This window comes from Eptatretus burgeri, chromosome 9, assembly GCF_056783735.1.
Source record: "Eptatretus burgeri isolate ZD-2024b chromosome 9, Ebu_testis_v1, whole genome shotgun sequence".
Taxonomy (NCBI): domain Eukaryota; kingdom Metazoa; phylum Chordata; class Myxini; order Myxiniformes; family Myxinidae; genus Eptatretus; species Eptatretus burgeri.
In genome coordinates this window covers 21,625,340-21,639,901 of record NC_140969.1, presented here as the reverse complement: position 1 = coordinate 21,639,901, position 14,562 = coordinate 21,625,340, and the positions used below count along the sequence as shown (strand labels likewise).

Here is a 14,562-nt window from a genome sequence, read left to right as displayed (position 1 = left end):
TGGGGGCCCATCGGCCCATTTTAGCCCTCCCCCCAAATTTGGGCACCCCCGGTTGACCCACAATCTTCCAGTGGCCATATCACAGGTTGTAGTGGTTGGATTTGGATGATCTTGGTATCAGAATGCTCATAAAAGCGAGATCTTTCGAATCGCGCGCGTAAAGTAAAATCACTCCGAAACAGTCATTCAAAAAGTTATAGTTTGGGGCGACCTTTGACCTTGGGCCCCCGCCCTCCAGCCAAACCGATGATCCCAATTTTTTCGTGTGAGAATACCCCTTCATATACTCCAACACCTTAGCATAAATTAAAATGAGATCTAAATGGGTTCAAGTGTGATGATGGTTTTATTGTTCGGGGTCCACATATCACTAATTCTTGATTAGACATTGGGCGACGTTTGCAGTCACCGTTCCAATGACGTCACCTGCTGGCAGGCGACTTTATGTCTGAAATTGACAATCATCATATATATGTGTGTGTGTGTATATATGTATGTATATATGTATATATGTATATATATATATATATATATATATATATACATATATATATATATATATATATATATATATATGTGTGTATATATATATATATTTTTTTTGCATCAGTTGCGAAACATTATTCTGCCTATTGTGTCTATTGATTTTTAAGTGTACATTTTTTGTATAACAATCATCGAATTAAGTTATAAATGGGATAATCTCAGTTTTTGCATATTTTGCAGTAAGCATGGCGACTGAAGATCGAAAGGAGTTCCGAAAATACTGTTGCGATCCGTTCAGCTGCCATAAAACGAAACAACGAAAAGATCTTCGCAATGTGTGAAATGATATGTTGATGAAATTTTCTTCAAAGGTGAAATAAAGATGACAGACTTTGTACTTCGTGCAGAAAAAAAAACTCAGTTGTCACCAGAGCGTATTGAAGAATCATCTTCGACCAGTTGGAAATTATCATCAGAAGGTACTATCGAAGGCATTGCAGAATATATTTCGACAGATGAGGACGAGGAGGTTTTTGAGCGAGAAGCAGAAGTTGACCTATGAAACCAGTCGTTATCGATGATAGGCAAAAGCCCATTCGTCAAACGAAAGGCAGAAAGGAACCCAGGGTACGTTCCTGAAAAGCAAAGTAAAGTGGAAGATTCTGTGCGAAAGAAATTAGAACTAGTTGCTGGACCAAGCACTGCGGAGAAAACACAAAATACAGCGTCAAAATGTGATGAAAACTGCATGCCAGAGGTGATCAAAAGCCTGAAAGAAAAATACGTTGTTTCGAGCCGTTCAGAGCAAATACGTATACTGACAATATTTGCTAGGAATATGAGCATCAGAGGGATGATGAGTGAATTCAGTTGCTCCCAAAGAATGGCTGTGCAAGCCAAAAATTTAGAGAAAGAAAATGGTATGAGCTATCGTCTCCAAATCCCAAACAGGGTAATATATTGCCTGACAAAGTGAAATCCGCCATAAACGAATTTTACCGAAGTGATGAAGTCAGCCGAATAATGCCGGGGAAAAAGGTCTGTGTGGTGGTCAGGAATGAACATGGAAAAGACAAAATTCAAAAGTGCCTGGTACTAAACAATCTCAAGAAACTGTTTCAGAAATTCAAAGAGAAGAACCCTGGCTTGAAAGTTGGATTCGCGAAGTTCGCCATGCTCCCTCTCTCGGAGTGTGTCCTGGCCGGTTCAGGCGGTGCACAGTGTATGTGTATGTAGGATACATTAAAATGTGAAACTCATTATGTTTGGTTCCAAAATGCCACAGATAGCCGAACTTCCTCGCTATCATCATGTGATAGCATGCATAGTTTGTAACCCAGCACAACCAGCATGTTATTTCAGAACTTGCGAAAGTCGCCCATCAATTGAAGACTTAAAAACCGAGCTACTGAGTGCTTATGAACTCGAGGATATTGATGAAATTCAGTTTAAATGGTGGACATCCACCGACAGATCTGAACAAAGCTCCATGGTCCTGCCTTTGGAAAAATTCATTAATCAATTCTGTGAACGCGCGGTGAAATTAGTGAGACACGACTTCATTGCCAAGGCGCAATATCAGTTTCTGAAAAATAAGAAAGACGAAATCGGTGAAGGAGAATTTGTCATTATTAGAGACTTCTCAGAGAACTATTCGTTTGTCGTACAGGATGCGGCCCAAGGATTCCATTGGAACTGCTCTCAAGCGACAATTCACCCCTGGGTTTACTATTTCAAATCGGATGATGGCAAATTAAACCACGATTCGTTCACGATTACATCAGAATGCAATACTCACGACATTGTCTCAGTCCACCTCTTCCAAAGAATGCTCATTGAACACTTGAAATCTAGCTTTGGAAATGTAAAGAAACTTTACCATTTCTCAAACGGTTGCACTGGCCAATATAAGAATTGCAAAGCCTTCATAAACTTATATCGTCACAAATCAGAGCATGGTATTGACGCAGAATGGCATTTTTTGCCACAAGTCATGACAAGGGCCCTTCAGATGGCGTGGGAGGTACAGTCCAATGAGAAGCAACATGTGAGAGCCTGCGTAGACCTTACGACAGTCAAATTATTTCTCCAAAAGATCTTTTCGCCTTTGCTGAAAATGATTTGAATGAAATGAAGTTCGGTTACGGGATCCAAGAGGCGTATGACGAGGAAGAACGAAATCTGGAAGAAAGGTTAAAAACGGCCAAAACCATAGCTGGAACTCAAAAAAAAACTTCATGCTTTCATCCTTATTTCTGAAACTGCTCTTCAAGTACGCGAATTCAGCCTTAGCGAGGAACACCGTATCGAGTCAGCTATTTCAAAATCTACACCAACTTTTAACGGGAAACTCTCAGGTTATGTCACAGTGCACTATGATGGAAAATGGTGGCTTGCCTGCATCATGGAAGCCTTTCAGGACACTCATGAAATGAAAGTGAAATTTCTTCATCCAAACGGGCCTGCAAATAGTTTCTTTTTTCCTGACATTGAAGATCACTGCCTTTTAGACATTTCTGATATACAGGGTGTACCTAAAAAAAATGACATCATTTCGCAGTCTAATAACATCTAATTCTTGCTCAAATTATCTCAAATTTTAACAAAATGTGTAAAAACTAACTAAGTTGAATGTTTAATTCTTATGTTAATGAGAATCTACCAGGAAGATGGATTGGGCATGCCAGTGATAATGACAATGTGCTGTTGAAATGGCCACCACGTTCACCTGACTTGACACCTTGTGATTTTTTTCTATGGGGCCATGTGAAAGGACTGGTCTATATCCCCCCCTCTTCCTACAAGCCGAGAGGAACTTAAGCAGAGAATCACTGGGGCGATGGAGAATGTTACGCAAGACATGCTACAACGTGTTTGGCAGGAGCTGGACCACCGACTTGACGTGTGTCGTGTCACAGGCGGTGCGCATATTGAACATTTGTGAAGTTTTGAGAAAACGGTTATAAAATATACATCCCTCTGAATCTCTTGTTCGAATTTTGAGAAATAAATCTTTTATTGTTCAACATGAAGCCGATTTACTTTCGTTTGCCTGGGACATGTAGTTACTTAGATATTCAAGTTTCAAATGATGTCATTTTTTTAGGGGCACCCTGTACTTCTTTCCGTAGAACCAAAAACTGCTACAGTGAGAACCGACACAATCAGTAAAAAAGAAACACAGCTGTCAAACTAGAGGGGGAGCACTCTGTAGAGTGCAAAACCTCCCCGCCAATACTGCTAGGTCACTCAAGTGAACCTGATATCCTATTCATTCAATTTGACGTCAACAGTGCTCACAGAGTTATAGTTTGCAACTTTCCCTTTTACATACTCAATTCATTCGTCATAACTAGCTAGATTCCTTGAGACAGAAATTGATTTTACGTGGGTATATCAACCTGAAGTTCCAAAATCAGCCGCAATTATAATTTTGGCATGTTTTTTGTTGGAAATCACTTATAACATGTAGAAATGAAAAAAAAAAATAAAAAAAATAAAAAAAATCGAAATTTTGTTGAAGAAAAAGTTTTTTTTGGGGGGGGGGGGGTTGAAAATCACTTAAAACATGGAGAAATGCAAAAAAAATCAAATATTTTTCAAAATGGCCGCCATATCGGCCATATTGGATTTTGGACAAGTCCAAAATCTGGTGGCATGATCCATGGACCATACCTAATCCCCCCACAAAGTTTCATCGAAATCCGTCGAGGAGTTTTTCCGTAATACTGTTCACAAACAAACAAACAAACAAAACAAGCAGTCATAGACTGGTACTTACGAAATCGTCAACTTGACCTCTGACCTTGTCTAATAAAAGCTGTCTCTCGGAAGGTAGCAACGCAAACTAGAAGTTTCTACGATGATTCTGTACCAAACCATCAAAAATCGAATGTTTTGGATGTTTGACCTCACTGTGACCTTGACGTTTGACCGATTTTGACCAAAATATAATCAGCACTAGCCATCACCCTCCTGAATCACGTGGTGCAATTTGACATTGGTAGCTTCTTCCGTTCTCCAGTTATCGTGTCTACAAACAAACAAACAAACAAACAGAAACGGAAGGCATCAATATACTTACGAAATCTTTAGAATTCGTAAGTAACAAACAAACAAACAGAAACGGAAGTCATCAATATACTTACGAAATCTTTAGATTTCGTAAGTAACAAACAGAAAGGGGTGAAAACAGTAACCTCCATCCATCTTCGATGGCGGAGGTTAGTAAAACATTGGTTGGCAAAAAATCTTGACTATAATATGCTAGGAAAAACTCTTACTCGTACTAGTATCGCTTCCAGTTCCTGCATGTGGAAAATTAATGTACAATATACTGATATAGTGTATTGGAAGTCTTGTGTTCAAATATTGTACTATGTATTGTGGCGTATTGTATCCAGCGCCCGAGTCCCCGAACAATAAAACCATCATCACACTTGAACCCATTGAGATCCCATTTTCATTTATGCTGAGGTGTTGAAGTATATGAAGGGGTATTCTCACACAAAAAAAATCAGGACCATCGGTTTGGCTGGGGAGCGGAGGCCAAAGATCAAAGGGCGCCCCAAACTCCAACTTTTTAAATTACTGTTTCGGAGTGATTTTACTTTACATGATTCGAAAGATCTCGCTTTTACGAGCATTTTGAGACCAAGATCAGCCAAATCGGACCACTACAACCTGTGATATGGCCTCTGGAAGATTGTGGGGCAGCAGGGGGCACCCAAATTTGGGTGGCCCCTAAAACGGGCCCCGATGGGCCTACACGTCGAAAAGTTGGTATTTTGAGTTTTTTCACCCAAGTAAATAAATGACCAACATATGGGGAGAAAATGAGGTATTAATGTCAGGAGGGTGTGTACACTTGACATGGAATGCCCCCTTGATTTACTGTTTATATGACGAGAAGTATATTTTTAATTTTACATACACAAATGTATGCTCATTAGTACTTTGTCTGAAATTTTTTGTCAAATACTAAGATGGTTAAAACTTAAAACACTGTGTGTGTGTATATATATATATATATATATATATATATATATATATATATATATATATATATATATATATATATATATATATATATATATATATATATATATATATATATTTTAGTCTTACACATGCTGAATTGTACTTTGATTTCATTTTGTGTCAAACAGTACATGGTAAAAGATGGCTAAAACAGAGAAACTTTCATAAATGCAAGATTTGCAAAGTTGTATCTAGCATATATCTAAAAACATCTTTTTAGCAGCGTCTCGCGTAGCGAACGCTGCTCTTAGAACGCTCGGCGTTGTTGTTCTTCTTCTTGTTGTGAAGACAAAACCTATATATTCGGACTCGGCTCTTTTATATACACGATCCGGATCTCCTTAAATACTAAGCACCTAAAAGCTGGCTGATTTTTTTTGACAGGGTTAGGTTAGAGAATTGCCCCGACTCTGTGAAATCATTGTACTCCATGCCCAAAGCTATAAGATCTAAATCTGGACACATAAGTTTGTGGACTGCCTCTAGGTTTGCATCCTTTTGAAATTTGAGAAAAGGAGCCAAAGTTTCCAAACACTCATTGTCAGTGCCAAACTATTGAGTTAAAAATTATTTTAGTGCTCCTGTGACCTCAACCTTGATTGCCGAATAAATTGCGTCTGTCTGTAACAAAAAGATGACCTCTTCTCCACCTTAGTTGATCACTCGTTAGCTTAATTCCTTTCAGCATATAGAAGGATCTCTCATCACTTTCGATGAGCTGTGACTGTGCTTGAAAACTAGACACCCAACCCCCTAAAAGAGGTGTCTTCTGGAGGCTGCTAATACTTGTCTTCACAAGTGTCACCTCTCGTTGAATGTCGAAAAGTGTGACATTATCAGATTGTATTTTCTTCTGAAATCTTGAAAACACTGCCAGCACATCAGCTATAAATGCAAGCAATTCTAGGTTGGTTTTGTTTGTCAGGAGAGTTTCAAATCCTTCGGCTTGTTTGTCGTGAGGCTGTTGCATATAAAGTACTAATTCATGCCATTATTCGAGAACAGAATTCACCAGGGAAAATGTGTACGGTACTCACTCCAACGAACTTCAAATACTTTTGGAAGGAACCGACATGCGAGAACATTTGTACTGGCTAATTATTTCAGTTGTCGAGTTCTCAGACCAGAGGTGTGAAAAAGCTTGACAATCCACTTAGTTTCTGCAGCAAGTGGCTTACTTCGGACACGAGATCCGTGACTGACTTCCAAGCTAACCGAGTGCAATGAACAGCACACCAGATTTTCAGTTTTGGGATTTCAGAGTCAAAGGAATCAAATACTGTCCACAGACCATTTCTTTCTCCAGTATCAACACTGGCTCCATCAGTTACTATTGATGACATATTTTGAAAAATATATTCTGTAGTGGGTTCACCAACTGTGTTTTTGCAGGCCGTCTTAACTGCATTAAAATGTCCTTGTGCGCCAGTTATATCAGGTTTTGCTGCAACTAAGAACACCGTTTCATCTTCACCAGTTTTGCGAACTACCTTTGCCATCACAAAGATCTTGTCGAGCTGAGTTCGGTCAAATGACCCATCGCATCTAAGGGATATTGCTATGGACTGTTCTATCTTTTTTGAAAGCGAGGCACTGTCTGCTTCCACAACACACTTTAGCATCTCCAGGTGGCTAACAGGTGAGACATATTGCAAGTTTTGCCTCCTTAAGGCCTGGTCACACCTTGACGTTTTAGCCAGTGATGGCAACGTATTAAAATGTATCTAAAACGCTGGCTTACGTTGAACTTTTGATGTTTTTTTTTTAAATTATTCGGACGTATTCATAGCGACTTGGTCTTATGTATAACGCATTGGTAACGGACACAGAACGTTTCGTTGTGTTATAGATAACTTATACCAACGAATGCTGAACCTGTTGTCAGCCTACACAACCGATGCCCAACGATAGTCGAACTTAGGCATAGCGCGTTGCACGCATCGCCGACGATGTCGTGACGTAGCCTATTAAAAGGCTGATGCATAACGATTCGAATCATAACTGCCATAGAAATGGAAGTGTCAACATCGCGGTCACACCTTGGCGATCTTGCCAACGTATGCCGACCTAAGAAAAATGTGTCTAAAACGTTGGGGCACGTCAAATACGGTATGAGTTAGTTTGGTATACGTGAGTAGAACGCTAAAGTACGCTATCATACGTCGTAGTAAGTAGAGTACGTCAAGAAATTTTAAACATGTTCAAAATTTTACGACGTACTCGGCGTATGACACACGTTCTGCATGCGATGGGGATAAGTTTTACACACGATATGTGGACGCTTACACACGCCCACAAAGGCTACTTATAAGCTACTCATAAGTCTAAACACGTCGCGGTAATGTCTTTTTTTACGCGAAACTTATTTCTAACTTATGTTTGACGTGCTTTGAACCAATTCTTTACGTAGTCCCAACACACATCGACGTATGTAGACGTATTCCAATGACGTCTTCCGGTCGACAAAAAAAAAAAATTAACGTGTTTCTAGCTTACAACTGCCATATAAAGACGTGTTCCCAGCGGTTTTGGGAATTGGTATATAAAAATGCTGCTCATAAAATGGGAACCCAACAGTGTTTTCGAGTCCTTTTTGAGTCGATGTCCATGTCAGCAGTAACAGTATCAGTATCAGTATTAGTATTAGTAGTAGTAGTAGTTTGTTCATGTTGCCAGTAGTAGTAGGTGAGTGTGAGGGGGAGGTTGTGGGTTATGATGGATCGTCCTTGCGTTTAACGATTTAAATGATAACCTCAACGATTTAAATGGCTGCATCTCCACTATTGAAAGTAGACGCTTGCGCTCAACAATTGGATTTTTTTTACACTCAACGACTTTTAAACGGTACCACTCAGCTATTTTCATTGTTTACAATGAACGATTTAAATTGCTGTCACTCGCCTTTGTTTTTTGACGCTGGCACTCGGAAATTTTAATCGTTTCTATAGAACGTGCTAAATCGCTCAAACCCCACTATTGAAAGTCGACGCTTGCGCTCAACAATTGGATTTTTTTTTACACTCAACGACTTTTAAACGGTACCACTCAGCTATTTTCATTGTTTACAATGAACGATTTATATTGCTGTCACTCGCCTTTGTTTTTTGACGCTGGGGTTTGGAAATTTGAAGCGTTTCTTCTGAACGTGTTAAAACGCTCAAACTCGACTATTTTAAATAGACGCTGCCGATGGACAATTGGAATCATAGCCAAGCTAGATATCGAAGTGTGAAGATCCTCGTCACGCCGAAGAAAAGTTTGAAGAATGCTGCAAATAAGTGTCCTGGCCGTGGCCGTGGACGCTGACGCAAGGACGATCCATTATACCGACGTCTTTCAGCCTATGAGTAACTTAAAAGTAACGTCTGTCGATGTGTGGCAACGATCGCGTAACGTGCCAACAACACGTTAATCATAGGTTAGAAATAAGTTTCGGGTACGCTAAACATTACCTCGGCGTGTCTCAACTTATGATTAACTTACAAGTAGCATGTGTTGACGTCTGTCAACGATCGCAGACCGTGCATACAACCTGTGGCCAGCGTAGCGGAACGTGCGAGTCATACGCTGGCATACGTCGTGAAATTTCAAGCATGAAAAAATTTGAGGACAACCAAAAAGTACAACGTTTAAAGCCAACGTACAACGACGTATGGCAGTGTTTTTCAGCGTGCTCTCAATGTTATCAAAACTTAAGGCCCGGTCACACCTTGACGTTTTAGCCAACGTATGCCGATTTTTGAATTTTTTTTCTAAAACGCTGGCACACGTTGAATATGTTATGGGTAAGTTTTGATAACATTGAGAGCACGCTGGCATACGTCGTAGTACGTTGCCATACGTCGTTGTACGTTGGCTTTAAACGTTGTACTTTTCGGTTGTCCTCAAATTTTTTCATGCTTGAAATTTCACGACGTATGCCGGCGTATGACTCACACGTTCCGCTACGCTGGCCACAAGTTGTAGGCACGGTCTGCGATCGTTGACAGATGTCAACACGTGCTACTTGTAAGTTAATAATAAGTTGAGACACGCCGAGGTAGTGTTTAGAGCACCCGAAACTTATTTCCAACCTATGATTAACGTGTTGTTGGCACGTTACGCGATTGTTACCACACGTCGACAGACGTTACTTTTAAGTTACTCATAGGCTGAAAGACGTCGGTATAATGGATCGTCCTTGCGTCAGCGTCCACGGCCACGCCAGGACACTTATTTGCAGCATTCTTCAAACTTTTCTTCGGCATGACGAGGATGTTCACACTTCGATGTCTAGCTTGGCTATGATTCCAATTGTCCATCGGCAGCGTCTATTTAAAATAGTCGAGTTTGAGCGTTTTAACACGTTCAGAAGAAACGTTTTAAATTTCCAAACCCCAGCGTCAAAAAAACAAAACAAAACAAAAAAAAAACAAAGGCGAGTGACAGCAATTTAAATCGTTCATTGTAAACAATGAAACTAGCTGAGTGGTACCGTTTAAAATTCGTTGAGTGTAAAAAAAATCCAATTGTTGAGCGCAAGCGTCTACTTTCAATAGTGGAGATGCAGCCATTTAAATCGTTGAGTGGCAGCCTATGAACCTACCCGTGGACACGCGGACGCAAGGACGATCCATCATAACCCACACCCTCCCCCTCACACCCACCTACTACTGCCAACATGAACAAACTACTACTAATACTAATACTAATAGTAATACTGATACTGTTACTGCTGACATGGACATCGACTCAAAAAGGACTCGAAAACACTGTTGGGTTCCCCTTTTATGAACACCATTTTATATACCAATTCCCAAAACCGCTGGGAACACGTCTTTATATGGCAGTTGTAACCTGGAAACACGTTCATTTATTTTTTTTGTCGACCGGAAGACGTCATTGGAATACGTCTACATACGTCGATGTGTGTTGGAACTACGTAAAGAATTGGTTCAAAGCACGTCAAACATAAGTTAGAAATAAGTTTCGCGTAAAAAAGACATTACCGCGACGCGTTTCGACTTATGAGTAGCTTATAAGTAGCGTTTGTGGACGTGTGTAAGCGTCCACATATCGTGTGTAAAACTTATCCCCATCGCATGCGAACGTGTGTCATACGCCGAGTAAGTCGTAAAATTTTGAACATGTTCAAAATTTCTTGACGTACTCTACTTACTACGACTTATGATAGCATATTTAGCGTTCTACTCGCGCATACCAAACTTACCCATACCGTATTCGACGTGCCCCAACGTTTTAGACACACTTTTTGTTACGTCGGCATACGCTGGCAAGATCGCCAAGGTGTGACCGCAATTTTGACCCTTCCATTTCTACGGCAGTTATGATTTGAATCGTTGTGTGTCAGCCTTTTAATAGGCTACGCCACGACATCGTCGGCGATGCGTGCAACGCGCTATGCCTGAGTTAGACTATCGTTGGGCATCGGTTGTGTAGGCCGACAACAGGTTCAGCATTCGTTGGTATAAGTTATCTATAACACAACGAAACGTTCTGTGTAGTTACCAATGCGTTATACATAAGACCAAGTCGCTATGAATACGTCCGAATCTTTAAAAAAAAAAACATCAAAAGTTCAACGTAAGCCAGCGTTTTACATAAATTTTAACACGTTGCCATCGCTGGCTAAAACGTCAAGGTGAGACCGGGCCTTTACCCATAACGTATTCAACGTGTGCCAGCGTTTTCGAAAAAAAAAAAAATCAAAAATCGGCATACGTTGGCTAAAACGTCAAGGTGTGACCGGGCCTTTAGAGTCATCATTAAAGTTAAAAGACTGTGACTTCCTGCTCACCACTACTTTCATAGGAAAATAATTTGCAGATAAAGTGTGCTTTTTGCCATCTCCATAAACAAGAATGAACAAACTGCCATTCTTATTTGCTAGCTCTTCATTAGTTTTTGAAATAGCCTTACCCATCGGGTTTCTTTCATAACCTGAGTTTTTGAAAGGCCATCATATCTTTTCCGAAGCAACACAGCTTTATGGGCATCAGAACTAAAATGGGCTTCTAAAACAGATTCTCTGTAAATTGTGCCAGTGTAAATGGCAATGGAAGGTATCTTGCCTTCAAAGGTAAACTTTTTGACTGTATCAAAGTCTTTACTGCATAAATCACAACGAACGTAATGTCGCCCATTTCTGTGGATGTGAATTAATACATCTTACATTTTCAGTACCGGGAGTTCCCTTGGTATTTTCTTCCCCTTTCCACAATTTTGGCATGTGTTCTCCACTAGAACTGGTTCTGGCCTCAGGATCAGTGGTTGGCATGTCCTGTCCACTGGAACTTGTGCTGGATTTGGGCTCTGTCACTGGCTTTACCTGTGTACTCGTAGTACTGGGGGTCAGTATTTTCCCTTTCCCCTCTCTCCTTTGCAGACTGCAACCAGTTTCTTGGTTCCATTTTTGGGTGAAATTTGACTCAATTTGAATATTGGACAACCTGAAACAAACAAAAAAAAAATACTAGTATTACTCTTACGAAATGAACATTACTTGAAATTACTAAAATCATTACTAAATTAATAAAATCATCAATCCCATTCTTGGAAAATTCCATTAGGGACTGAAAATCTAGCAGAGATATCCACTATCTATACACGTTAGACTTGTTCCAAACTTGAACAGCAAGGTTGTTCCAAATTTCTGCACATTTTGAATGCACTTGCATATTTACAGTTATACTTTTAGCTAATGATACTAATTTTATAGACTCCAGTGAGGCATCCTCTGTTGTGTATCTTGTCAAAGGATACAAAGGAACTTGAAATCTATAAAATGTTAAAAAAAAGCCATTACAAATGCTTCTCAGACTCAGAGAATTTCAAACACTGGGCCATGGCACCTGCTTCAAAGATTTGTGCAGTTCTAAAATTTCCTTAAAATAAACCCTGCAAAGAGCAGATGCTTATCTGGGATTGACTAACTTAACAATTAAACACAGACAAGGGTACACAGCAGATCATTCAGAGGGAGAAGAGAAATAGTCTCGCTCACCAAATAGAAGTCGTACGTCAAATAAAAACATCCTGAAATGTGCAAGCGTGCCTTTACCGTTGCCAGCGCTCAGCCTTGCCGTGCACCCACTCACGAACAGGCTTGAACGCCAATTGACGTCACCCCCAAGAATTAGGCATGCCAAGAGCAGGTCTCGAGCAGAAGGAGCATTAACAGTCTGAGCATCACCCACCGCCAGGAGCCACCATGAGCCACAACCGCAACAGCTGTTTGGAGCTGTGAGCCACTGTGAAGTGCTGAGGTGCTGTGAGACGCTGAGGTATTGTGAGACGCTGAGAGACGCTGAGGCGCTGTGAGACGCTGAGACGCTGAGGCGCTGTGAGAAGCTGAGGTGGTCACAAACTCACTGGCGCTGACCGACTGGAAAAGCCGTCTGACTGACTGGTAGAGTCGTCTGACTGGTAATGCCATCTGACTGACACCGACTCACTGACTGGTAAAGTCGTCTGACTGATACCAACTCACTCACAAACTGACCCGCCAAGAATGGACCTCTCGTCCTTTTTTTTTTATAGGCGGCCCGTCCGTTCGGGCACAGACTCCAGCCAAATCCACCGCACCTCATTTGCGAATCATTGCCGTGACAACCCGCACGTCCCGCGATTATTGCTGGCTTACGATGCCATGTTTGTGGTGCTGGACGAACAGCAAAAAGTAGCCATCTGTCAGAATTACCGAGCGAAAATGTGAAGTGCTCATAAAACGTCAACAACAATTATCATCTCAATGTTCAGCCAGATATGAAAAAGAGCCAGTTAGCATCCATAGAGCTGCTGAACGGGGTGTCAAACGTCGATGGAAAAAGGCGGGTCTCGGCGTCGGTGAAAGAAACTGGCATCATCGTTGATGGAAAAAAGCGGGCGTTGAGCCTCCGCTGGGCTAACGCTATCTCACCTGTGTGAATATGTCTGTCGTAAAGAGAAAAAGGAGCTTTCCATAAGAGAGGGGAATCTATTCTTTACCCTTCTCGACGCATCACATTGAGAATCCCACCAGACATGGGGATAGGTCTATCCTGGACATGCATTTAGGGAAATAACTATCTGAGGACCTGGATGTTTCTATGCATTCGTCGGATCGGATTCTGAAATCCGTAACAATATTTTTACATTTACACACACACACACACACACACACACACACACACACACACACACACACACACACACACACACACACACACACACACACACACACACACACACACACACACACACACACACACACAGTGTTCAAAAAGTATCCAACCTTAATTTTTCGTGCGTAAACAAATGAGGCGAAGTAGGCGTGGTTTGGTGCACGTATATAGGCGATCCTAATTCGTATGCGTGAATATTTTCCCGCCTGCAGAAGCTGTCAGTCGCCGACAGACCGCCGATGAGTGAGGAAGTGTATGTGAGCGCCGTCGGATTTTTGTTTTTGGCAAAATGGCGGGAAAACTTGAACACCGCTACTGCATCAAATTTTGTGTAAAGCTTGGCGATTCCCAAGTGGAAACGATCCGCAAGATTCAACAGGCCTTCGGGAACGAAGCAATGGCCACCACAGATAAAAGAGTGGTACAACCGCTTCAAAGATGGCCGCACATCAGTGGAAAGTGAAGCACGTTCTGGTAGGCCCTCAACATCCCGAAATGAGATAGTTATTGACCAAGTGAGGACCCTGCTGATGCAGGATCGTCGAATCACGATCAGAGAACTTGCAGACGAGGCGGGCGTCAGCATTGACTCCGTTCATTCCATTGTGACTGAGGATTTGGGCTTAAGGAGAATTTCAGCGAAGTTCGTGCCAAAGTTGCTAACGATCGAGCAGAAGCAACTCCGTTTGGAGATCACACAGGACATTCTGGAGACTGTGAACAGCGATCCCAACTTCAACACAGTGATCACTGGCGATGAGAACTAGGTTTATGGGTACGACCCAGAAACCAAGTCCAGTCATCACAATGGAAGCATCCAACATCCCCGAGGCCAAAAAAAAGCAATGAAGGTCCACAGCAATGTCAAAGTCAT

General features: G+C 41.3%; 1 protein-coding gene across 1 annotated transcript in view; it reads right to left on the bottom strand.

Moving 5' to 3' along the window:
- The window catches only part of LOC147019683 (sodium-coupled neutral amino acid symporter 2-like), a 170,531-nt gene that overhangs the window by 140,726 nt on the left and 15,243 nt on the right, over positions 1–14,562 (bottom strand). Inside the window, exon 2 of the mRNA XM_085894324.1 lies at positions 11,699–11,975. Coding sequence (XP_085750450.1) covers positions 11,699–11,803 — 105 coding nt within the window. The 5' untranslated portion in view covers positions 11,804–11,975. The remainder of the gene's footprint in view (positions 1–11,698; positions 11,976–14,562) is intronic.